At 45.3% G+C, this 22,005-nt stretch overlaps 1 protein-coding gene across 1 annotated transcript; it reads right to left on the minus strand.

The window, feature by feature from the left end:
- Window positions 1–20,384: 20,384 nt before the first annotated feature.
- LOC119174795 (sulfotransferase 1C2) lies at window positions 20,385–21,188 on the minus strand. Its single transcript, XM_037425906.2, has one exon. It carries the CDS (start codon window positions 21,186–21,188, stop codon window positions 20,385–20,387), a length of 804 nt encoding a protein of 267 aa, XP_037281803.2.
- Window positions 21,189–22,005: the final 817 nt, after the last annotated feature.

Here is a 22,005-nt window from a genome sequence, read left to right on the forward strand (position 1 = left end):
AGTTGCTCAAGCACCGAGACGGTGCTTCTACCGCCGGGGGGTTATGATACGCAAAAGCCGGCACAGCCTGTCTGGAAGAAAGAGAAAGACGACGTTGGTGGCTGGTTGTTGATAAACTGTCGCCATCTTGTTCGCCGAGCACAGTGCTTCGTATTTAATTTAATCAATAAGTTACCCGTAATAATATCATGGCGCCAAGGGTACGGTTGAATCTTTCCGTCAAGCCATTCGTTTGTGGATGGTAGGCGGTGTTAGTCCGGTGAATGATACGATATTCGGCAAGGAGTGTGTTGACGACTTCAGAGAAAAAAACACGTCCTCTGTCGCTGAGAAGTTCGCACGGTGCGCCATAACGGAGAATAAAGTTCCGCGGGAGAAAAGATGATACATCGCGTGCTGTGTCAGTAGGCGAAGCGGCTCTTTCTGCGTATCACGTCAAGTAGTCAAAAGCAACAACGATCCAATGGTTTCTGGAAAGCCGTGAATGGAAGAGGCCCGTACAGATCGATCCCAATGCGGTAGAAAGGCCTGGTTGTGCAAGGGATTGGCTGGATCTGACCAGAGGTGTGATGAAGCAGAGCTTTCCGTCGTTGGCATGCGGGCATGACTTATTTTACTTGCGCAGAAAGGTGTACATGCCTCGCCAATAAAACCGACAAGAAAGCCGAGCGCATGTTTTGAAGATGCCCGCATGTGCGCACTGAGGGTCAGCGTGGAAAGCTGAAGATATTGCAGCACGAAGATGGCGAGGTATGACCAGTAACCACTTTCGGACAGCAGACTTGTAATTCCTGCGATAAAGGAGGTCATCGCGGATCTGAAAGTGAAATGCTTGACGGCGCAATGTTTGAGAAGATGGAGGAGTCGATGGGTCTGATAGTAATCGCCGAAGAGCGTTGATCCAGTCATCCTTACGTCGCTCAGACGCCATGTCGCAGTTTGCTGGAAACGCAACTGTTTTGTCCGCGGCAGATAGACAAGCAGAGCTTTTCGATGATACAGGTGAACGCGATATGGCATCGGCATCAGTGTGACGTCGGCCAGACCTGTAGACAACACGCATGTCAAACTCTTGCAACCGCAAAGCCCGGCGAGCTGAACGGCTGGAGGAGTCGTTCAATGGGGATAACCAACAAAGGGCATAGTGATCAGGGACTATGTCGAAGCGGTTACCATATAAGTATGATCTAGATTTACCTAAAGCCCAAATAATTGCCAGACACTCCTTCTCTGTTACAGAATAATTCTTTTCCGCTTTGGTGAGGGTATGGCTTGCGTAAGCGACTACGCACTCCTGGAATCCCGATTCGCGCAGCACGAGTACGGCACCGAGTCCAACACCGCTTGCATTGATTTGTACCTCAATTGCAGCAGTCGGGTCGAAGTGACGCAAGATAGGCGGCGAGGTTTACAGGTGGCGCAACTTTTTGAAGGCATCATCCCAGGTGGGTGACTAAGCGTAGCTGTTCGAGTCATACCGTAAAAGTTCTGTCATGGGGGCGGTGATCATCGCAAAATTCTTAATAAAGCAGCAGAAATATGAGCAGAGGCCAAGGAAGCTGCGCAGATTCTTCAGAGATGAGGGTTTAGTGTACTCTTCAGCTGCCTAAAGCTTGGCGGTGTCAGGACGAATACCGTCTTCAGAGACAACTTGGCTGAGTATCGTGAGCTGCCTTGCACCGAAGCGGCATTTTTTCAGGTTGAGCTGAAGGCCGGCGTCAGTTAGGCACTGTAGTACTTCATCTAGCCTGCGGAGATGCGTGGGAAAATCTGGCGAATATATAACCACGTCATCTAAGTAGCACAGGCATGTTTTCCACTTCAGGCCACGCAAAAGATTGTCCATCATTCGCTCGAATGTTGAGGGCGCATTGCAAAGACCGAAAGGCATGACGCGTAATTTGTAAAGGCTATCAGGTGTGACAAAGGTAGCTTTAGGCTGATCTTCAGGTGCCATAGGGACTTGCCAGTAGCCACTCCGTAAGTCAATAGAAAAACTCCGCACCTTGCTCGCTGTCAAGGGCATCGTCGACTCTCGGTAAGGGGTAAACGTCCTTTCGAGTTATTTTGTTAAGACGACGGTAGTCAACAAAGAAGCGAATTGACCCGTCCTTCTTCTTAACGAGAATGACTGGAGATGCCCAAGGGCTATTCGAAGGCTGGATGACGCCACGCTTGAGCATGTCAGCTACTTGGTCACCGATAACCTGGCGCTCTGTCGCGGACACGCGATAGGGTCTTGACGAAATGGTGCATTGGTGCACGTGTCGATGCGGTGACAAACAGCTGATATGCGGCCGAGGGGACTATGCTGGCAGTCAAAGGAAGAGCGGAACTTGTTCAGGAGTCGTAGAAGCTGAGGACGTTGCGAAACGCCTAACGTGTCGGAGATGGGGCTGCTCAGTATGTCAGGTCTAGTATTCTGCGGCGAAGAGGCACACGTCAATCCAGCGACTTCGTGTTCAGCGAAAGAACCAGTTGGCATGTCAATAAGCGCAGAAGGGTCGAGACTATAAACACACCCGACGCACTCGCCCCGAAGTTGTGTTACAGGAGATGACAGCAGATTCAAGAAGAGCATTTCGCTGACACCGTCAAGAAGTTCCGAAAGAGCATAAGGTAGCGGTAAACATTTGTGACGAACGAAAACGGTAGATGGCGTGAAAAGGGCACTTGATTCGGCAAGCGCGTTGTAAGACACCATGGCAAGGGCAAAAGAGTGCAGCAGTATCGTAACGTCTTCAGCAACAAATAGCTTGTCCGTGGTTTCAACAGCGTCGTGTAAAGTAACGTCACTAAACACTTCAAATGCCACCTCAGTGCGCGAGCAGTCGATGACGGCCTTATTAGCGGAGAGAAAGTCCCAGCCCAAAATGAGGTCATGGGAGCAGGAATCCAACATAAGTAATTCGATGACATAGATAAGGCCGTCAATCGCTATGCGAGCAGTACAGGCAGCGGCCGGCGTGAAGTGTTCTACACTTGCTGTACGAAGCGATATACTTGCTTGTTGCGTCATAACTTTTTTGAGCAAGTGGCAGAGTCGGGCACTGATTCTTGATATTGTGGCACCAGTGTCGACAAAAGCGAGTGCAGCGACGCCGTCCACATATACGTTCAGTACATTCGTTGGTGAAGAGAGAGGCCTTGGTCTTTTCGTGGGTTGTTTTCCCGCTCTGGCGATGAATTTTTCCCGCTCCGGCGATGAAGGACGACGACGCATCGGCGATGGTGAGCCGCGTCGAGGTGATGGCTAGCGACGGTTAACAGGTGGGTGCTGGTCGGCGTACGATGACATCTGGTCGGGATGCTGAGAGCCTGCGAACGAAGGGCGCGGTGGCACATAAGAGACAGGTTCAAAGCTCTGGTGGTAGTTCTGCTGATAGGCAGGGACACGCCGGCGGCAGTATCGCGATATGTGGCCAGGCAACCCACAGGCAAAGCATACCGGCTGATTGTCGGGTGTACGCCAGTGTCCACTACTCCGAAGGGACCTTGGCTTAGCGAACCAAGGAGTAGGCACGGCTGATGGTAGTGACCTAAAGGTCTGGAGAGGTGGCCTTGCGGCAACCTCAGCATAGCTTAGAGGTGCATTCACCTCGGCACAGGCCACAGGGGTCGACAACGGCGAAGTGTCGCGAGCAGGTGGCAGAGCCGCGCGAACTTGCTCCTAGATGACCTCACGAATGTTTGCTGGCAGATGTAATGATGGTTGGCCGGCTGTTGATAAGCGACAGCTGACGAGCGACCTCAGTGCGAACAAACTTCTTGATCTGCGATAGCAGCGAGTGATATTCAGAGGTGGTTGTCAAGCTTGAGAGGGTGTCATCCGGGACGTTAGGGTGTCGCGTGAGAAGACGCTGTCGACAGAGTTCGTCAAAACTTTGACCCAGCTTGATGAGCTCTGAGACAGTGGCCGGGTTTTTTGAGAGGAGCATTTGAAAGGCGTCGTCGAAATTGCCGTTCATAATGCGTCGTACCTTGTCAGTTTCCAGCATCGTCGGGTCAACACGCCGGCAGAGGTCGAGGATGTCCTCGAGTAGCTGGTGAATGTCTAGCCAGTTTGTTGGGACCGCCGGCTTCGTAGGCGGTGTTCTGCGCGAAGTTTGCGCACCCTAGGACGTCTAAAAATAGCTTTGATGCAGGTCTTGAAGGTCGTCCAAGTAGGAATGTCCGTATCGTGATTTTTGTACAACAGCTGGGCGACATCCATTAAATAAAACAATACGGTACCCAGTTTCATGGCATCATTTCATTTGTTGGTAGCGCTGGCTCATTCGTAGGATTTCAGCCAATCCTCAACGTCTTTCTCGTCTGTGCCACTGAAGATGTCGGGTTCACGCAGGAGCTAAGCACCCCGACAGCCCCCGTGTGGCAAAGCCCAGGGGGGAGTAAAGACAGCGTCGTTAGGCATGACAGACGGCAATTTCGGCTACGCAATTCCAGGGCCGGGAAAAACCGCAGCAGCCTCCACCAAAATATATTGTAAATGCAAGGCGATAAGAGGTAGCAGCGTCAGGACCGAAGCAGCAAGAGCTGGCCGCATATACGTGCGTCGTCACAGCAGCGACCAGGCAGTCCTAGCTCACGCCTCACGCAAACGTGTCGATGTCGCTTGGGTAGTGGGCATTCGTCTTTTTCTACAAAAGAAATGGTTGCTAGTACTTTTAGTGACCGTGCAAGTTACCCAGGACAACGCCACTAATTTTGTAACCAACCATCCCCGTACACTGTTACCTTGCTTCGAGGAGAATGTCTCGGCAGAGTGGGAACAGTCGACGACGCACAACTCCTGGACGTACCCGATGACTTGCGTTGTCCCAGCTCGTGTACCATCAATGCTGTTTCCACTTCTGATCCGTCGTCTGCTGATGTATTTGGCCCCTCCATTCCTGACAACCTTACGGTTGTACAGCGCTCCCAGCCTCTGGACCTGTTGCAAGAATATCGTTCTTCTTTCGATGTCGAGCGAAGTTTTCTCGGTCGCACGTCTGCTGTTACGCATCGCATCGACACTGGTGCCCATCCGCTTTTACGGCAACGTCAATACTGCGTGTCGCCTGCTGAACGTCGGGTAATTAACGGGCAGGTTGACGATATGCTTCGATGCGACGTTATTTGGCCTTCGGACAGTCCACGGGCATCTTTCGTTGTTTTTGTGTCGAAGAAAGACGGTTGTGTGTGGTTCTGTGGGGAATACAGATGGCTCAATAAGATCACTCGCAATGATGCTGATCCACTGCCGCTCATCGATGACGCCATTGCCAGCCTTCACCGAGCAGAATTTTTTCTCTTCTCTTGATCTGGGCTCGGGGTACTGGCAAGTACCCATGGCTGACGACGCTCGACCGAAGACCACCTTCGTCACACCCGACGGCTTGTACGAGTTCAGCGTCATGCCGTTTGGTCTAAGTAATGCACCTGCGACGTTTGAGCTCACGATGGATAGCGTTCTGCTTTTTTAAATGGTTCATGTTCTTGTGTCGACGGTGCCTTTGTCTTTGATCTGGATTTATCCACGCATCTTCAACATCTGAAAGGAGTTTTCGCACGTGTGAGCAATGCCGGCTTGCAACTAAATTTGAAGAAGTGCCGCTTCGCAGCACGGCAACTCACCATCTTAGGGTACGTCGTGTTTGAGGATGTCCTTCTTCGTGATCCAGCCAAGCTTCGGGCCGTCGCCAAATTACCCAAGCCTGCGTCTGTCAAAGAACTGCGCAGGTTCATGGGCCTGTGCTCATACTTCTGACGCTTCATAAAAACTTTGCCATGATCATATCACCGCTGAAACAGCTCCTTGGAAGTAACAGGCCCCTCCGTTCATGGTCATCCGGGTGTGACAACACGTTCGCAAAGCTCTGCCAATTATTGGCGTCTCCTTCCATTCTACGCCACTACGACCCTACGGCACCAGTAGAGGTGCACACATACGCCAGCGGTTTAGGGTTCGGTGCTATCCTAGGGCAGCACAAACCCGGATTCCCTGAATATGTCGTAAAATATGCAAGCCGTACGCTCATGAGAGCCGAGACAAACTACACCGTCACGGAGATAGAGTGCCTGGTGATTGTATGGGCCCTTACAATGTTTCGGCCATATTTGTATGGTCACCCCTTTCATGTCGTCTCCGACCATCATGTACTATACTGGCTGTCATCATTGAAGGATTCCTTAGGCCGTCTCGCGGGTTGGGCTCTTCGCTTACAAGACTACGAAATCTAGATGCAGTACCGCTGCGGACGCCAGCACGGTGACGTCGATGCCCTCTGGTGCTCCGCTCTGCCTGAAGACAAAGTGCCCTGCCCAGAAACCTCACTCGATGTTTCTGCCATCGATTTTGAAATCTTTGCTACCGAACAGCGAAAAGATAATTGGATCGCCCCGCTGAATCAATCACCTGCTCTGATCCTTCCGCAACACCATCCACACGTTCCTTGCGTCATCGAGCTCACCTTCTTGCCACCCGCGATAGATTCTTACACCGACGCAATTAAGACGCCGATGGCGGCAGTGGTTTCTCGTGATATCCCGCGGTCTCGGGTCAGACATATGTGAATCTTTCCATTCTGATCCGCAGTCGCGCACTATGGGAAAAACCAAACTTAACACCGCATTCGACAACTCTACTTCTGGTACGGAATGCACCGCTACGTGCAGCAATTCGTTCACTTTTGCTTTGCTTGCCGATGCCGCGAACCGTCAGCACACATGCCGCACGCCGGTCTGCAACCGTTACCTTGCCCTTACCATACGTTTGGGCGCGTAAGTATCAATTTTTATGAACCACTTCTTCTGACTTCGGCTGGTAACTGCTGGGCCATTGTTACTGTAGACCATTTAACGCGATACGCCGAAAACATCGCTCTCCCTGCGGCTACTACGCGTGATGTTGCATCCTCCCTGCTGCATGAATTCATACTGCACCACGGACCACCCCAAGAGCTTCTCAGCCATCGAGGCCGTGTCTTCTTGTCGGAAGACATCGAAAACATTTTGACTGAATGCCCTTCTGTCCACCTCCAAACTACTGCTAACCACACGCAGACAAATGGCCTCACCGAACGCTTTATTCGCACCCTCGGCGTTATGTTTTCGATGTACGCAGTCGCCAACCACACGAATTGGGATAATATACTGCCCTTCCTCACCAACACCTACAACACTGCCCCTCAGACCAAGATCAATTTTTCACCTTTCTTCTTGCTGTACGAAAGGCACCGGTCATCCACCATCGACACGATACCCCCGTACATGCTAGATCTATCTGAGTGTGCACCTACTTCTGAGACAGCCAGGCTTGCTGAAGATTGTCGCGAGCTTGCCAAGAATTTTACGACGCATGAGCAAGAGCGGCTGAAAAGTATTCGTGGTAGCTCCACCACTTCTGAGCCCACGTTCCCTTCTGGTGTGCTTGTATGGCTCTCGATCCCGACCTCTGTAACTGACATCTCTTCCAACTACTTGCCATATACGAAGGCCCCTACCGTGTCAGCATGCGCACATTTCCGGTCAATTTCCGCTCAACTATCTGATCGAACCTATCGAACAATCTTCAGATATGCGCCGCCGTGCTTGAAATCGTCAACCTGAAGCGCCTGAAGGCTTATTATGACCCGCTCATAGTAACAAGCTGTTAGGTAGCCAGGCGGCTCTTCTTTACCCCAGGGCAATTGTAGCGAAGCCTCCTAACTCTGAAATGGGTCGGGCTCTTGAGCACCTTCTAGTGGGGCTACGCAACAAGGACGCCGCTCACGCAGGGAGTCCGTGATTGGCCGTGACTGTCTATATATATATATAGTCCAGTAGATCCTTCGTGAGCGGTCACAACGTGGTTTATTTCGAAGTGTCGGCCTAGAGTCTGGCCTTCATCGGGAATAAAGATACAGTTTGTTGGTGCTCAGCTTTATACAATCTCAAATCAGAGGGTAAGGAAAGAGGGAAAAAAGGAAACAAAAAAAGAAAAGAAAAAAAGAAAAAGGAAAAAAAGAAAAAAGAGAAAAATAATATACGGTGGACGCCCCTCGGGTGCCCCCCTTCCACTCTTCCTTCCACTTCCCCTCTCATCTCTCTCCCCTCTCCCCTTCACCTTTCTGATGTCAGTGGTCTGTGTATGTTTCCGTTCACTAGCGCAATCCTCCCGATCAGACGGCCCCTCCTGGCACTACTACTCGGGGTCCCGTAAACAATTCGTCGTAGAAGGACGGAGGCCGCGTATTGTGGCAGAGGCTGGTAAGCAGGCATTTTAGGAAGTTCTAAGCCTTTAACTACTCCGCGCCCTGTCAACATTTCGTCGTAAAAATAGGGGTGCCCCGTATTGCGGTAGGCTGTACAAGCGGGTGCAATGCGAATTCCTTGCCCGCTTCTAAATTACGCGTGTAGTGGGGGCCTCCCGGCTGTGCACAGGGTTGATGTTGGGCATGTCGTGCATGGCACAATTGATTGGGTAGTAAAATAAAACAGAAAACAGACGACAGCTGCACTTAGGAAGAGTAGTTACACTTGAAATTGTTTTGGGTTGTCCAGTGCCCTTCGCAGCTGCAGTGCCGTGAACTCAGTTACTATTTTCATTGTTGCCGTTATTGTTTTCTAATGTTTTAATTGCTGCAAGTGTACCAGGATTCTCATTTATTCCTCTATCGAGGGTGTTAAATCGGTGGATGAGGTATGACTCTCGTTGTTCACGTTCTCGATTTGATTTAAATCCCGTCTCTAAGAGCGTTACTGACAGTTTGTCGAATGCAGGGTCGGGAAGATTGAGATGTTTTGATAGAGGTAGACTTGGGGCTGATTTCGCATGGGCTCTGTGATTATTGAAGCGAATCCTAAATGGTGTTTCTGTTTGTCCAATGTACTGCATACCACACACGTTGCATTCGAGTAGGTAACCACATTAGAGGAATCGCATGTTAGGTTTCCTCGTATGTTAATCGAAAACTTGGACTGCGTGCTGGTTGCTTTGTCTGTTTCTCGCATCGCCTTACGTACAAGACATCGTGGCTTTAAGCAAGGGCGGCATGAATTATTGGGGGGTGATGTGTTAATTTGGGAGTGGACAAGGGTGTCTTTGAGGTTACATGGTCGTCGGTAAAAGACGCCTGGAGCGGATGGGAATGCGCGTTTCAGACGTTCACTTTGTTCCAGAATGTTGTAATGTTGTTTAAGGATTTTGGTTACATTGGGGAAGTTTGTGCTGTAAGTCAAGCAGAGGTTTGTTCGTTGTGGGTCTTCTCGTGGTGGTCGCTTCATAAGTAAGTCTTCACGCTTTAGTTTTCTCGCTTTTTGAACAGCGTCATTAATTACATGTGGGGGGTATTTTTGTTTCTCGAGCATAAGTTTTAGCCTCTGTGAGCTCGTGTCAAAGTCAGCGTCTCTAGAGCAGATTCGCTTAAACCGGTGAGCCTGGCTGTATGGAATACTGTTTTTACAGTGGCGTGGGTGATAGCTTTGATAATGAAGGTATTGTTGTCGATCCGTTGGTTTGCGATATAGGGTTGTAGAGAGCTTCTCTTCTTCTATCGTTATGGTAACATCAAGAAAATTTACGGTAACTTGCGAGTATGTGTGTGTGAAGTGTATGTTCAGATGTACAGCATTGTAAGTGTCGATAAAGCTGAGAAGTTCGTCCTCGCTGTGGGTCCAAATAAAAAAGATGTCGACTATGTATCTTCTGTATAACATTGGTTTCAAGGAACATTGTGCAAGAAATTCAGATTCTAGCTTTTCCATATATATGTTGGCATAATTAGGTGCCATTTTGGTGCCCATAGCAGTCCCGCTGATTTGTCAAAAATACTTTTGGTTAAACTCGAATGAATTTAATTCGGGGACCATCCTCGTCAATGTTGCAATTGCAGAGAGATCTGGGGTGTTAGATTGTCTATGGTTTGTGTACATGTTTTGTAATGTATATATGTAATGTATAATGTATATATATATATATATATATATATATATATATATTCGTAATGAAGTGTATACTTAAGGGCTTGTTTTAGTATACAAAGACCAAACCTCCAGAATTACCAATAAAGAGCAAACAAGAATAACTAAACTTTTGATACCGTTTACAAAGACAAAGTCACTCATTTCCTTGTTTCTAAGTGGTTTCTAAGTGATTCGGAGAAAAGCGTAACTGCAATGTTATCTCGAGCCATTATCTTCTGCTTTATGCAGTTAAATTTATTCAAATTTTTCTGTTCATACGAATGAAGAGCACTTTCTTCGTCAGTGCTAAGAACATGGGTGCTAAGAACGTCAGTGCTAAGAACATATATATATATATATATATATTGGTAATGAAGTGTATACGTAGGAGCTTGTTTTTTCGTGTTTGACACAATAATAAAGAGATCTAACAGACAATAATGCCAAGGGAAGTCTAGGGGAAGTTCTTAGACCGATTCGTATTGTGTATGTGAAGAAAGAAAAATGCGTGAAAAGCTAACTTGCCGTGGCCAGCAACTGATGTTATCATTTCACCCAGGTTTCTTTATATATATATATATATATATATATATATATATATATGTACGGTAGAAAAAAGGTCGACAAACGTGCGAAAAAACACAAGCTTTACTAACGTTTCGGCAAGTGGGCCTGCCTTCGTCAGATGTATCATTCACTCCGACGAAGGCAGGCCCACCTAGCGAAACGTTAGTAAAACTTGTGTTTTTTCGCACGTTTGTCGACCTCTTTTTCTACCGCATTTTCCCCCGGATTCATTGAATTTCACCCAACCATATATATATGTAAATTATAAATAAATAAATAAATATATATATATAGAGAGAGAGAAAGAGAGAGAAAGGGAGATCTAACAGACAATATTGCCAAGGAATGTATAGGGGAAGTTATTGAAATGTAAATGGAATGTAAATAAGAAGAAAGAAGGGAGGGTGAAGAAATAACCAGCCGTGAGCATCGAACGCGTTATTCGAAGGTCATAGGTTCGTTTCCTCATCACGGCTGGTTCTTTCTTCACCCTCCTTTCTTTCTTCTTATTTAAATTCTATTTGTTTTAAATAACTTCCCCTATACATTTTTTGGCTATATGGCTTGTTAGGTATCATAATATAATGTCAAAAACACGGAAAAACGAGCCCTTATGTACACACTTCTTTACCTTATATATATATATATATATATATATATATATATATATATATATATATATATATATATATATATATATATATATATATATATATATATATATATATATATATATATATTGCAATCGGCGATAAACAACCTTGGGTGGTTTCGCAAAGATGTCTTTCAGGCGGTCACTTTAAATGAAGATGTTGTGGTGTTTCTTTAGAATGTTGATTACATATGACGCTAACGCTGAGGGCCTTGAAATGAGATTTACAGTTACGGGACGAGCTAGATGATGGTTTGTTACCCGTGAGCCAATTCACCCGGTCGATGTTTTCAGCCTTCTTGAGGTCTTCATCAATTATTCGTGAGGGGTATCTTTGTCAGGTTAGTGCACCTCGAAGGTACTCACAGTTGCGAATGAACGCATCATTGTAGGAGCAGATACGTTTAAAACAAATGGCCTCTTTGTATGGAATGCTTTTTTGAAGTTTTTTGCGTGGCTACTTTGAAAATGAAGGTATTGATATTTACCAGTCGGTTTGCTGTACAGCGTCGTCATCAGCTTTTAATGGTGCAATGTTATTGCGACATCAAGGAAATTGACTCTGATACCTGAGTGCGAATGCGAAAACAAGATATTTGGATGGGCATTATTGAAATCCTCCACGAAAGAAAGAAGATCGGATTTGCCATAATGTCATATTAAAAAGATATCAATAAAACATTTGTATTAGAAGGGCTTCAAGTCATGGCGTGAAGGGAACTCGTACTCTAGGAGGGCCATAAAGATATTTGCGTAGTTAGGGCCAATCCAAGTGCCCATAAAGTGCCACGAACTTGGACGCAATGTTAACCATTGAACTCAAAAATTGTTCGATTCAAGAATACACTGCAGAAGCATGGCCAGTGTGGATGAATAAATTCCTTTGTCGAGATCAGACTCGTTGTACGCGCACAACAGCCCTGATACCATCAGAGTGCGGAATATTAGTATACAAAGACCAAACATCCAGAATTACCAATGAAGAGCAAACAAGAATATCTAAATTTTTGATACCGTTTACAAAGTCGCTCGTTTCATTGTTTCTAAGTGGTTTCTAAGTGATTCAGATAAAAGCGTAACTGCAATGTTATCTCGAGTCATTATCTTCTGCTTTATGCAGTTAATTTTGTTCAACTTTTCTGTTCATACGAATGAAGAGCACTTTCTTCGTCAGTGCTAAGAATATGGGCGGCACCCAGCTGTTTTTAAATGCGAAGCATTTCTTAGTGAGCTTCGGCAACTTAGCGCGTATCTATCTATCTATCTATCTATCTATCTATCTATCTATCTATCTAGCAGCCTACAACCTTTAGCTCTCCCGGCCGTTTGGTAAATGGTATCAATACCAAAGTTGGTATGGCATAACATGACTGTATGAGAAGCACAATTCACTAGTCATAACATGACTATCATGATATGTATGTCATTAAGCCAAGATTTATATTTCAAGGTCTTCCTGCTTATGTGATGGTTTCGTTCACATGGCATTTTGCAAAACTGGTATGGTATGACATATGGTGAACACAAGCGATAAACTCTAAGATGAAAATCACGACATGCCTGTCATGTAACAACATGACCACATGCCACGCTCATGATGCGCTCGCGGCTGTTTCACTAGCATCACATTTACCAAATTTGGTATTACGGTACGTGAATGGATGACGAAGGTATGTGACAGGAGCAAACATAATAATCATGAGTTGCATTTCATGAAACAGGACTACATGCCACGCTCACGATGCACTCGCGACCGTTTCACCAGCTTCATATGTACTAAACTCGGTATTACGTGACGCGAACAGACGACATACCTAAATACACATGATTGATTGATATGTGGGGTTTATCGTCCCAAAACCACCATATGATTATGAGAGACGCCGTAGTGGAGGGCTGCGGAAATTTCGACCACCTGGGGTTCTTTAACGTGCACCCAAATCTGAGCACACGGGCCTACAACATTTCCGCCTCCATCGGAAATGCAGCCGCCGCAGCCGGGATTCGAACTCGCGGCCTGTGGGTCAGCAGCCGAGTACCTTAGCCACTAGACCACAGCGGCGGGGCGTAAATACACATCCGAACATGATAATCTTGACATGCATGTCATGTAGCAATATGAATACATGCCACACTCATGATGCGCTCGCTGCTGTTTCGCTCGCTTCACATATGCCAAATTTGGTTTTACGTGATGCCAATAGATGACGAAGGTATGTGACTAGTGCAAACATGATAATCACGAGGTGCATGTGAGAACATGACTACATGCCACACTGAAGACGCAAATACATTTTGACGTGAGGCGGTGCGCGTGCTCGCCGGCGTTCATTTCGCCGCGTCACGCAGGCGTTGCCATGCCAGATGCCAGGCGACGGTGCTGCCATATACTCGCCGGTGCACGTCGCGCTGCGTTGCTTTGGTGTACGCGCGTTTCAACGCGTGCAGCGTCCCTCCATCACAAAAAAGAGACACGCAGTGTTGTCTGGGTAACGCATTGGCGTGAAATTCAGCATGTCGCATTTTGCGCTGGTTGCCGTCGGGCCTCGCCGACATACGCTGGTCACGCCTAGCATGAGAGCATAGAGTGCTCACGTTTTGCTAACGTAGCGTTGCTGTGCCCAGCGTGCGCATGCGTCAACGCTACATTGGGGTATATTGGACTCTCCATGATGCGCTCGCGGCCGGTTTGCTGGATCCCCATATACCAAATTTGGTGTTGCGTGACGTCAATGGATGATGAACTATATGACTGGTGCAAACTCGATAATCCTGACACGCGTGTCATGACAACATACCACACTCATAGCGTGCTCGTGGCCATTTCGCTAGATCAACATCTACTAAGCTTGGTATCACGTGCCGTCAATGGATGACGAAGGTAAACAACACATGCAACCATGATTGATTGATTGATTTGTGGGGTTTAACGTCCCAAAACCACCATTTGATTATGAGAGACGCCGTAGTGGAGGGCTCCGGAAATTTTGACCACCTGGGGTTCTTTAACGTGCACCCAAATCTGAGTACACGGGCCTACAACATTTCCGCCTCCATCGGAAATGCAGCCGCCGCAGCCGGGAATCGAACCCGCGACCTGCGGGTCAGCAGCTGAGTACCTTAGCCACTAGACCACCGCGGTGGGGCTGCAACCATGATAATCCTGACACGGAAGTTATGTGCGGCATTATTTACCTCCACCTCTAAACTTTGGCCAATTTTTAAAGTGACATATCAACATTTGTCATTCGTGCTTCGCATATTATCGATCCCCACTGTAAGTGGGATCTGCCCATTTTTTTCTTATTAGCAAGAACCTTCGTGAATGATTCATATTGGTTGGAAACAATATTAGTAATTCAAGAAAATTCTGTTTAAGCGTCCAATTCCACATCGCAAAAGTGCCCTCGACATTTCAGAGACCGCAGGTTTCAAAACAAGGCGGAAACCTTTAGTTGCATTAGCATTCGCGACGTACATCTTCACAGTGGAGGTGTGTAATTCACAGCGAGTACGCTTTTCGAAAACTTTCCGTGTTCTCATAAAATGGCGAGATGCATTAGGGTAAGCACTGTTACGTAAACCAGTGGTTCCTACTGAGTTCGTTCCAATGAAAGGAGCACCACACTGTCCTCGTAGTTTGTAGCTTGAGTGAGGCGCATGGGTTTTTCTGTTGCTTGATGTAGGTGCTAATTGGCACGGAACAGCTCGTCGTGGTGGTTCGTATGTTATGTCTTGGTTAGATGAACCCTTGAAGTTGGATGAACGCTTGTTTAGATGAACGCTTGAAGCTGAAACCTGCAGTCTCTGAAAGGTCGAGGGTAGATTTTGCGAGGTAGAATGAGACGCTTAAAAGATTCTCTTGGATAAACCATTGTTTTCAATCAGTATGAATTGTTTGTGAAAGTTCTTGCTAATAAGAAAAAAAACAGCTGCGTGCCGCCCATGTTCTTAGCCCTGACGAAGACATTGCACTTCAATCGTATGAAAAGGAAAAGTTGAATGAAAATAACTGCATCAAGCATAAGAAAATGACTCGAGATAACATTCCAGTTACGCTTCACTCCGAATCACTTAGAAACTTTGAACGCTCTGAAATTGAAACACCAGGCACACAACAAACCAATATAGTGAATTTATTAGGTGTCCAGTTTACCTTTGAAGAATCCAGGGTTTTGTAACTTGGACTAAACTTTTGTCCCGCAACTGGAGGCTACAATGAAGTTCAGCTCATTGTCGATCTTCACAACCTGTAGATCTTCACAACGATTGCGCGGGTACTTCTTTGATCGCTAATCGACTAAACAAATCAGTTCCACGTTACCTACTCGTAAGCATTGGACTCCGCCTTCACAGCAGAATGATTGCCTCGACTTATACGTACGAGCCGTATAGCAAGACATACTTAAAGCGTACAAAAATTGTTCGCATTTTCGTCATACCTCAGCTATGAAGATGCTCAGGGTATCAAAGCATTGGCAAGCCGCAGGGACACTGTTATCAAGCCAGCTGATAAAAGTGGTGCAGTTGTGGTTATGGATGCTAAAAGTTACATTGACAAAGCCGAGAGGCGACTTGACGATACCACATACTACAGACGCCTTAGCAATGACCGAACAATTCAGATGCACTCTCAGTGATGTTGTGGCCGACCTTGTGAAAGAAAAGAAAATCGGTCTATCTGCGTTGCGCACGCTTATTCCCCTGTGACCGGTGGCGGGTAACTTTTGCACCCTGCCCAAGATTCACAAAGAAAACAATCCCTGTAGACAGATCGTGTCCGGAATGGGCACGTGTACTGAGAACATCTCACGCCATTTTGTTAGCATTATCTGTTCCATTCCTGTCACATTTCCTTCATATATCAAGGAAAGGAACGACTTTGTAAACGGTATTGAAAATTTAAATATTCTTGTTTGCTCTTTATTGGTAATTCTGTATGTTTCGTTTTTGTATACTAATATTCCTCACTCTGATGATATCAGCGCTGTTGTGCGCCCGTATAAGTCTGATCTCGACAAAGCAATTGATTCATTCACACTGTCCACGCTTTTGAAGTTAAATCTTGAATCAAACAATCTTGAGTTCAATAGTCAACATTATGTCCAAGTTCGTGGCACTTGTGGACACTTGGATTGGCCCTAATTACGCAAATATCTTTATGGGCCTCCTAGGGTACGAGTTCGTTTAACCCCGTGACTTGACACCTTTCTACTACAAACGTTTTATTGATATCTTTTTCAATATGGCTCAATGGTGGATCTGATCTTTTTTCTTTCGCCGAGAATTTGAATAATGCACATCCAAATATCTCGTGGTCGCATTCATACTCAGGTATCAGTGTCAACTTCCTTGATGTCGCGGTAACATTGCACAATCAAAAACAGACGACACTGTACAGGAAACCGACTGATAAACATTAATACCTTCATTCTCAAAGTAGTCACACAAAAATACTGCAAAACCAGCATTCCATACAGTCAGGCCATTCGTTTTAAACGTATCTGCTGCTACAATAATGATTTCGTTCGCAGCTGTGAGTACCTTCGAGGTGCACTAACCAGACAAAGATACGCCTTACGAATCATTGGCGACGCCTTCAAGAAGGCTGAAAACATCGACCGCGAGAATGTGCTCACAGGTAACCAACAATCAACAAGCTCGTCACCTAATGGTGTAAATCTCATTTTAACACACTCAGCATCAGCTCCAAGTGTGACCAACATTCTTATGAAACACCACAACACCTTGATTCAAAGTGACCGCCTAAAAGACATGTTTGCGGAACCATCCAACGTGGTTTATCGCCAATCGCGAAACCTGCGTGTGATACCTTAATTTCGTCCAACATAAACAGCCAACTAAACTATGTTGGCTGTCACCCTTGCAATATGCCCCGTTGTAAGGTGTGCCCACATATGGCAACTTCACACTCCGTAACTAGCAGCGCTTCAAGTTTTACCGTGAGAATCAACGGAGACTGCACTTGTGACAGCGTCAATGTTGTGTACATGCTTGAGTGTTCCACATGTCACCAGCAATACATCGGTCACAACAAAACGTCATTCAGATTACGCTTTAACGACGATAAAGCCCCCGCTTCTAGCCTTCTTCATTTTCTACTATCAACAAGTTTCAAGATGCCAGGTCACTCGTTTGCAAACATCAAGGCTACCATACTAATGTCCAGATTCAAAATTCATCATAACCGAGAAGTACGTGAATCCTACCTCATCAGTGAATTCAACAGTCTTCACACGGGCATAAATGAAAGCATCAGACATGTCACCTTTCTTTGTGGGTGAGAAAGTTTATCATATTCATACGCTATCCTCCCCCCTACCGTCACACACGCTATTTTTCCCTCATGCGTCTCACTTTTTTTTTCGCCACATATTGCAATAAAGTCGCACGTTCTATTGTTTGTATAGCGACCATAGTGACTTGTATAATTTTTCAATGGTGATCTTTCAGTACTTTTATGTGTGCCCTGTCAGAGAAGATGCGATTATCATTTGTTTTGCCGCGCATGTCGCCCTACTCTCTCGTGTCTCCTTCGCGGCCTCACCAACGTTTTACTGGTTTATATGTTACACTGATGCGATGATTTCCTATTCATATGTGGCTTGAGTTGTAGCAGTTATCTTGTTACACGAGGTGATAGATCAAAATGAATTGTCACCGATGTTTGATTTTGAACTCCTGACGTTTTTTTTTGAGATATAAGTGGCCATTAAAAGAGGCATATGCTTTGTTCACTTTTCATTCTCTGACAGAGGCCTAAACGTAAACCGATAAAGCTCGCTTTCTCGTACATGCACCAGCTTCTTTTGATGTATATATATATATATATATATATATATATATATATATATATATATATATATATGTGTGTGTGTGTGTGTGTGTGTGTGAGTGATTTGATGATTTGATTGAGATCTAGGGTTTAACGTCCCAAAACCACCATATTAAAATGAGAGACGCCGTAGTGGAGGGCTTCAGAAATTTCGACCACCTGCACTTCTTTAACGTGCACCCAAATCTGAGCACTGTGCGATTATGTGTGTGTCAACATTGCAATTTTAGTTATTTTAGTTACAGATCATGGTTGAATTTTAAAAAGTTCCACAAAAGACGTCAATCTCTACAACTAATCAAACGCAGGATTGGTAAATTAAAGCGGATATTTGCCACACGACAATGGACACGCACATAGCTTGGTCATTATTTTTAGGGACGAAGTTCATCAGGGCGTGGGTGTGTATATTCCAAGAGGTTTGTTGTTGATGTACGTAGCCGCTGGTGGCACATACCCGCTCTAGAGCGCGTATGTGCCACCAATGGTGGTACTTGTAGTTGATGATGCCTGTATGTGATAAAATTCAAGCGTAGTACAAGAATTCACCGTTCACACTCTTCGGTAATGTCCACGTTGATATCGCAGACGTGACCAATAATTGGCTTAGCATGTGTCTTTAAGATATGTACTCAGATGTACATCTTACGACCATATGAAACCAACCACGATCCGAGGAACGTGCATTGACCTAGTATTTGCAAATTGTCCACTGCAATCTATACTGGAACCGCTCACCCTTCATTTCACTGACCATAAAGGAGTCATAATGAAGGGACATCGCAAGCCATTCACCGTCTCTGAGAACAAAGAAAAGTTGTTTTTTCTATATACAGATACAGTGTTTTCATGTTGTCTTTAAATGATGATTGACTAGGCGAATTACACACAGAAGATTCACGGTTTTACCTGTGATTTCCTCCGTAGCATCGCCCGCTCTTCATCATTTACCCCGTGGATATGCTGCAATTTTTTTTACAAGTTGAGAAGCACAAGTTTTGCTCATAATCATAACTACATCCCTAAACGCTTCGCAATTAGCAGATGGCCAATTGGTTGATTGATTCGCGCAGGCCTAGTAGTGTGCGGTGCCTAGACATGAAACTTGCCTGTTGTCTACCTCATAGCAAACAGCTACAAGCATTCCTTAATTCTTTTAAATGAAAGTGCAAAAAAACATTTTGTCATTTCTATTAGAATTTTGGAGTAACCCTTACAGCAACCAATCGCTCAACGTGTATTTCGTAATTTTCATCGGGTGCATTCAATGATCTTGACAGCAGTCACCCTAATGATAAGATTTTTAATAAATTGCTGTTTTAAAATTGTTGAGGCTAAGCAACCTAATGCTCCACTTTTCGCGACGTCATCGAATAGGTGCTCACTAGGTCTTTCCGAAGGGGACTCGTGAGGGAAAGGTTAATTTCACAAAAACTTCTTTTCTCCACCTCTGTTTTTACCAATGATTGACAGCTTTCCAAAAGTGTTCTGTTCGCGCTGCGGTAGTATGGCGCAACTATTTTTTTCGTTTTCTGTTATTATTCTGCTGTACATGTAACTTTACATTTCTGCAAAGGCACAAGCTTCAGTACGACTCTGCGAGGTTTCTGTTCCTGTATGTGCATAGGCAAGAAACTGTAATACTAATTGAATTAAGAACGGAACCTACATTTCAAGCTCGTGGCAAACACTGCATGCGGAGTCACTGTTTGCTAAGCTGTGAGAAAACAAAATTTCAGAACAAGTACAACTACGCGTTGACCACATTGGCGGCTCAAAAAAGTGTTGCTACAAATTAGAGGTTCACATTGAGAGGAACATGTTTCGGCCTCTCGTCACAACGTATTATTTCTCGAACTGCTCTGTTCACGCATATGGTATTAACCTCACAGGTGTTAGTATTTTTATCTATCTATCTATCTATCTATCTATCTATCTATCTATCTATCTATCTATCTATATATCTGTCTGGCTGTCTGTCTGTCTGTCTGTCTGTCTGTCTGTCTGTCTGTCTGTCTGTCTGTCTGTCTGTCCTCCTTCGTCCTGGAGCTCTCATGGTCGTATTCTAAACCTGCAGTATGAAAAAATCGACATGGCTTTGTGGCTTTTTAATAACATTGCAACATCCGATCGTCTCCTTTACCAGCATCACCTCACCGAACTTGCTGATAAAACACATCAGTTGAAGGATAGGTAGAAGACATACTCATGTTATTAGCAACTAATTGTGTAGTGTATCGAATCGTCTTAAAAATGAAGCACATTTATGTACTGCAACGTTACCTTTACAGAAAGTTTTACCTAAACTGAATGGTTAAAGACACTTTCTGAACTGCAAAGCTACTGAATGACAACCACAATGGTCGAATCCGGCATTTGTGATATTTATTCAGAATTTGCAATGCACTGAAGTCCTTCTGCTCGTATGTCATTCCACAGGTTCATGACCGGTGATCGCTTCTCCGCCTCAAGAATCCTATTTTCCATTCGCTGAAGGAGGCTAGGTGTAAAGTGCTCTTTCCAATCGCCAACCTTGGCTTTCCTCACAAACGCGTACCTGTTCTCGTCACCCTCATATCCTTCTTTACAGGTAACCTTTCTCTGAGTTATCACCTTGTCCCAGTGAGGATTCGCACTGCCATTGAAGTTGACGACCACTACGGGTCGCATGTTATCTGGTTGCGACCTCTCGAGAAGCTCTTGGAGCATCCGCTTGTTGCTTTCCAAAGCTCGACCATACTGCTTTCCAAGAAAGTACGCCAGTCTCAGAACTACATCCCGTGGGTTCCTTTTTAGTTCTTCATAGGTCAGGAAGCATACGTTCGGTCGTTCTCTTAGAGAATAGCCCCATGCAACATGCTCGAAGTAGTCCCCGTAACCGAAGTCTCCACTGAGAAATGTGTCAACAAAGTCTTCAAATGTGCCGTCCTGGAATTCAAACTGGCTCATGTTGCTCAGCATGTGGTAGAACGAGACGCAAACATCCCATGGATTGCGGGCGACGTAGATGTACTTCCCTTCATCCGTCAGCATTGTTTTAACCAGCAAGTGTGTAGCTATTGTCCTCAGAGGCAGAGCTGAGCTCCAGTCCTTGATTTCCATGTAGTCCAGAAAGCGCCATTCTTTACTGAACTCGTCGTGTGTTGTTATTGGTTCGCCATTCCTCAGCATGAGGTGCGTGATGTACATCAGCCAATGCGTTCCGCTTTTTGGATAAGTCAGTACCACTAAGTCTCCTGTCTTGGCTCTATACTTCAAATTCTCTCTCAGCGTATTGGCATTCACATTGATGCATCTAGGCACTCCGTCTATTAGCTGGTATGCTGGGCATCGACGCTTCATTGTATCTCAGGTTTTCTGAAAGCAACGACATCACTATGTGAATATGTGTATGCTTTCACTGTATTTTATTCACCTTTCACGCAATATCGCTGCTTTGACGTTGTGTTCGTTCTCTTGTTAACCAAGTGGCCATTTTAAAAAAACCTGTTCTTATGATTTAGAATGAAAGATATCTTTTCAAAACGTTAGCTGTTTTACAAGCTAACAAGTTTTTTCAACTCTTGTTTGTTTTATGCTTCGCTTGGAGGTCGCATCTGCACGTCATAGAGCTGAAATCTGATGATTGTTCACAGCACATACATCATTCTATTTATTCTTCATGTGGCATCACAAATTGAAGACATAGTCTACTGTCCACAGAGTGCCAGATGTGTTTTGCCCTTTCTTGACCACTGCACTAAGACTGTGGATATTAAGATAAACCAAACCACAGCTTCCAAACCTGCAAAGTTTCTCGTTTGAAAACAGTAGAATGCCTCTGAAAGGGATGATCGCACCGGGTAGGCCCTATACGTCCCAAGAAGTTTATGGTCTTTTTAAGGTACCGTTTCTTTAGTGACTAAAAAGAATATTCACAAAGTTTTTGCATTATTTTCATCCAAAGTTTTAGCAATGTTAGCAGAAGCATATTTATTGAAGTCTGCCTAATACTACGAGTTTTGCA

This window comes from Rhipicephalus microplus, chromosome 3 (genome assembly GCF_043290135.1).
Source record: "Rhipicephalus microplus isolate Deutch F79 chromosome 3, USDA_Rmic, whole genome shotgun sequence".
Taxonomy (NCBI): Eukaryota; Metazoa; Arthropoda; class Arachnida; order Ixodida; family Ixodidae; genus Rhipicephalus; species Rhipicephalus microplus.

What these genes read in the sequence shown, in the direction of transcription:
- LOC119174795 (XM_037425906.2), bottom strand. Translation starts at nt 21,188, where the DNA reads ATGTACATCACGCACCTCATGCTGAGGAATGGCGAACCAATAACAACA.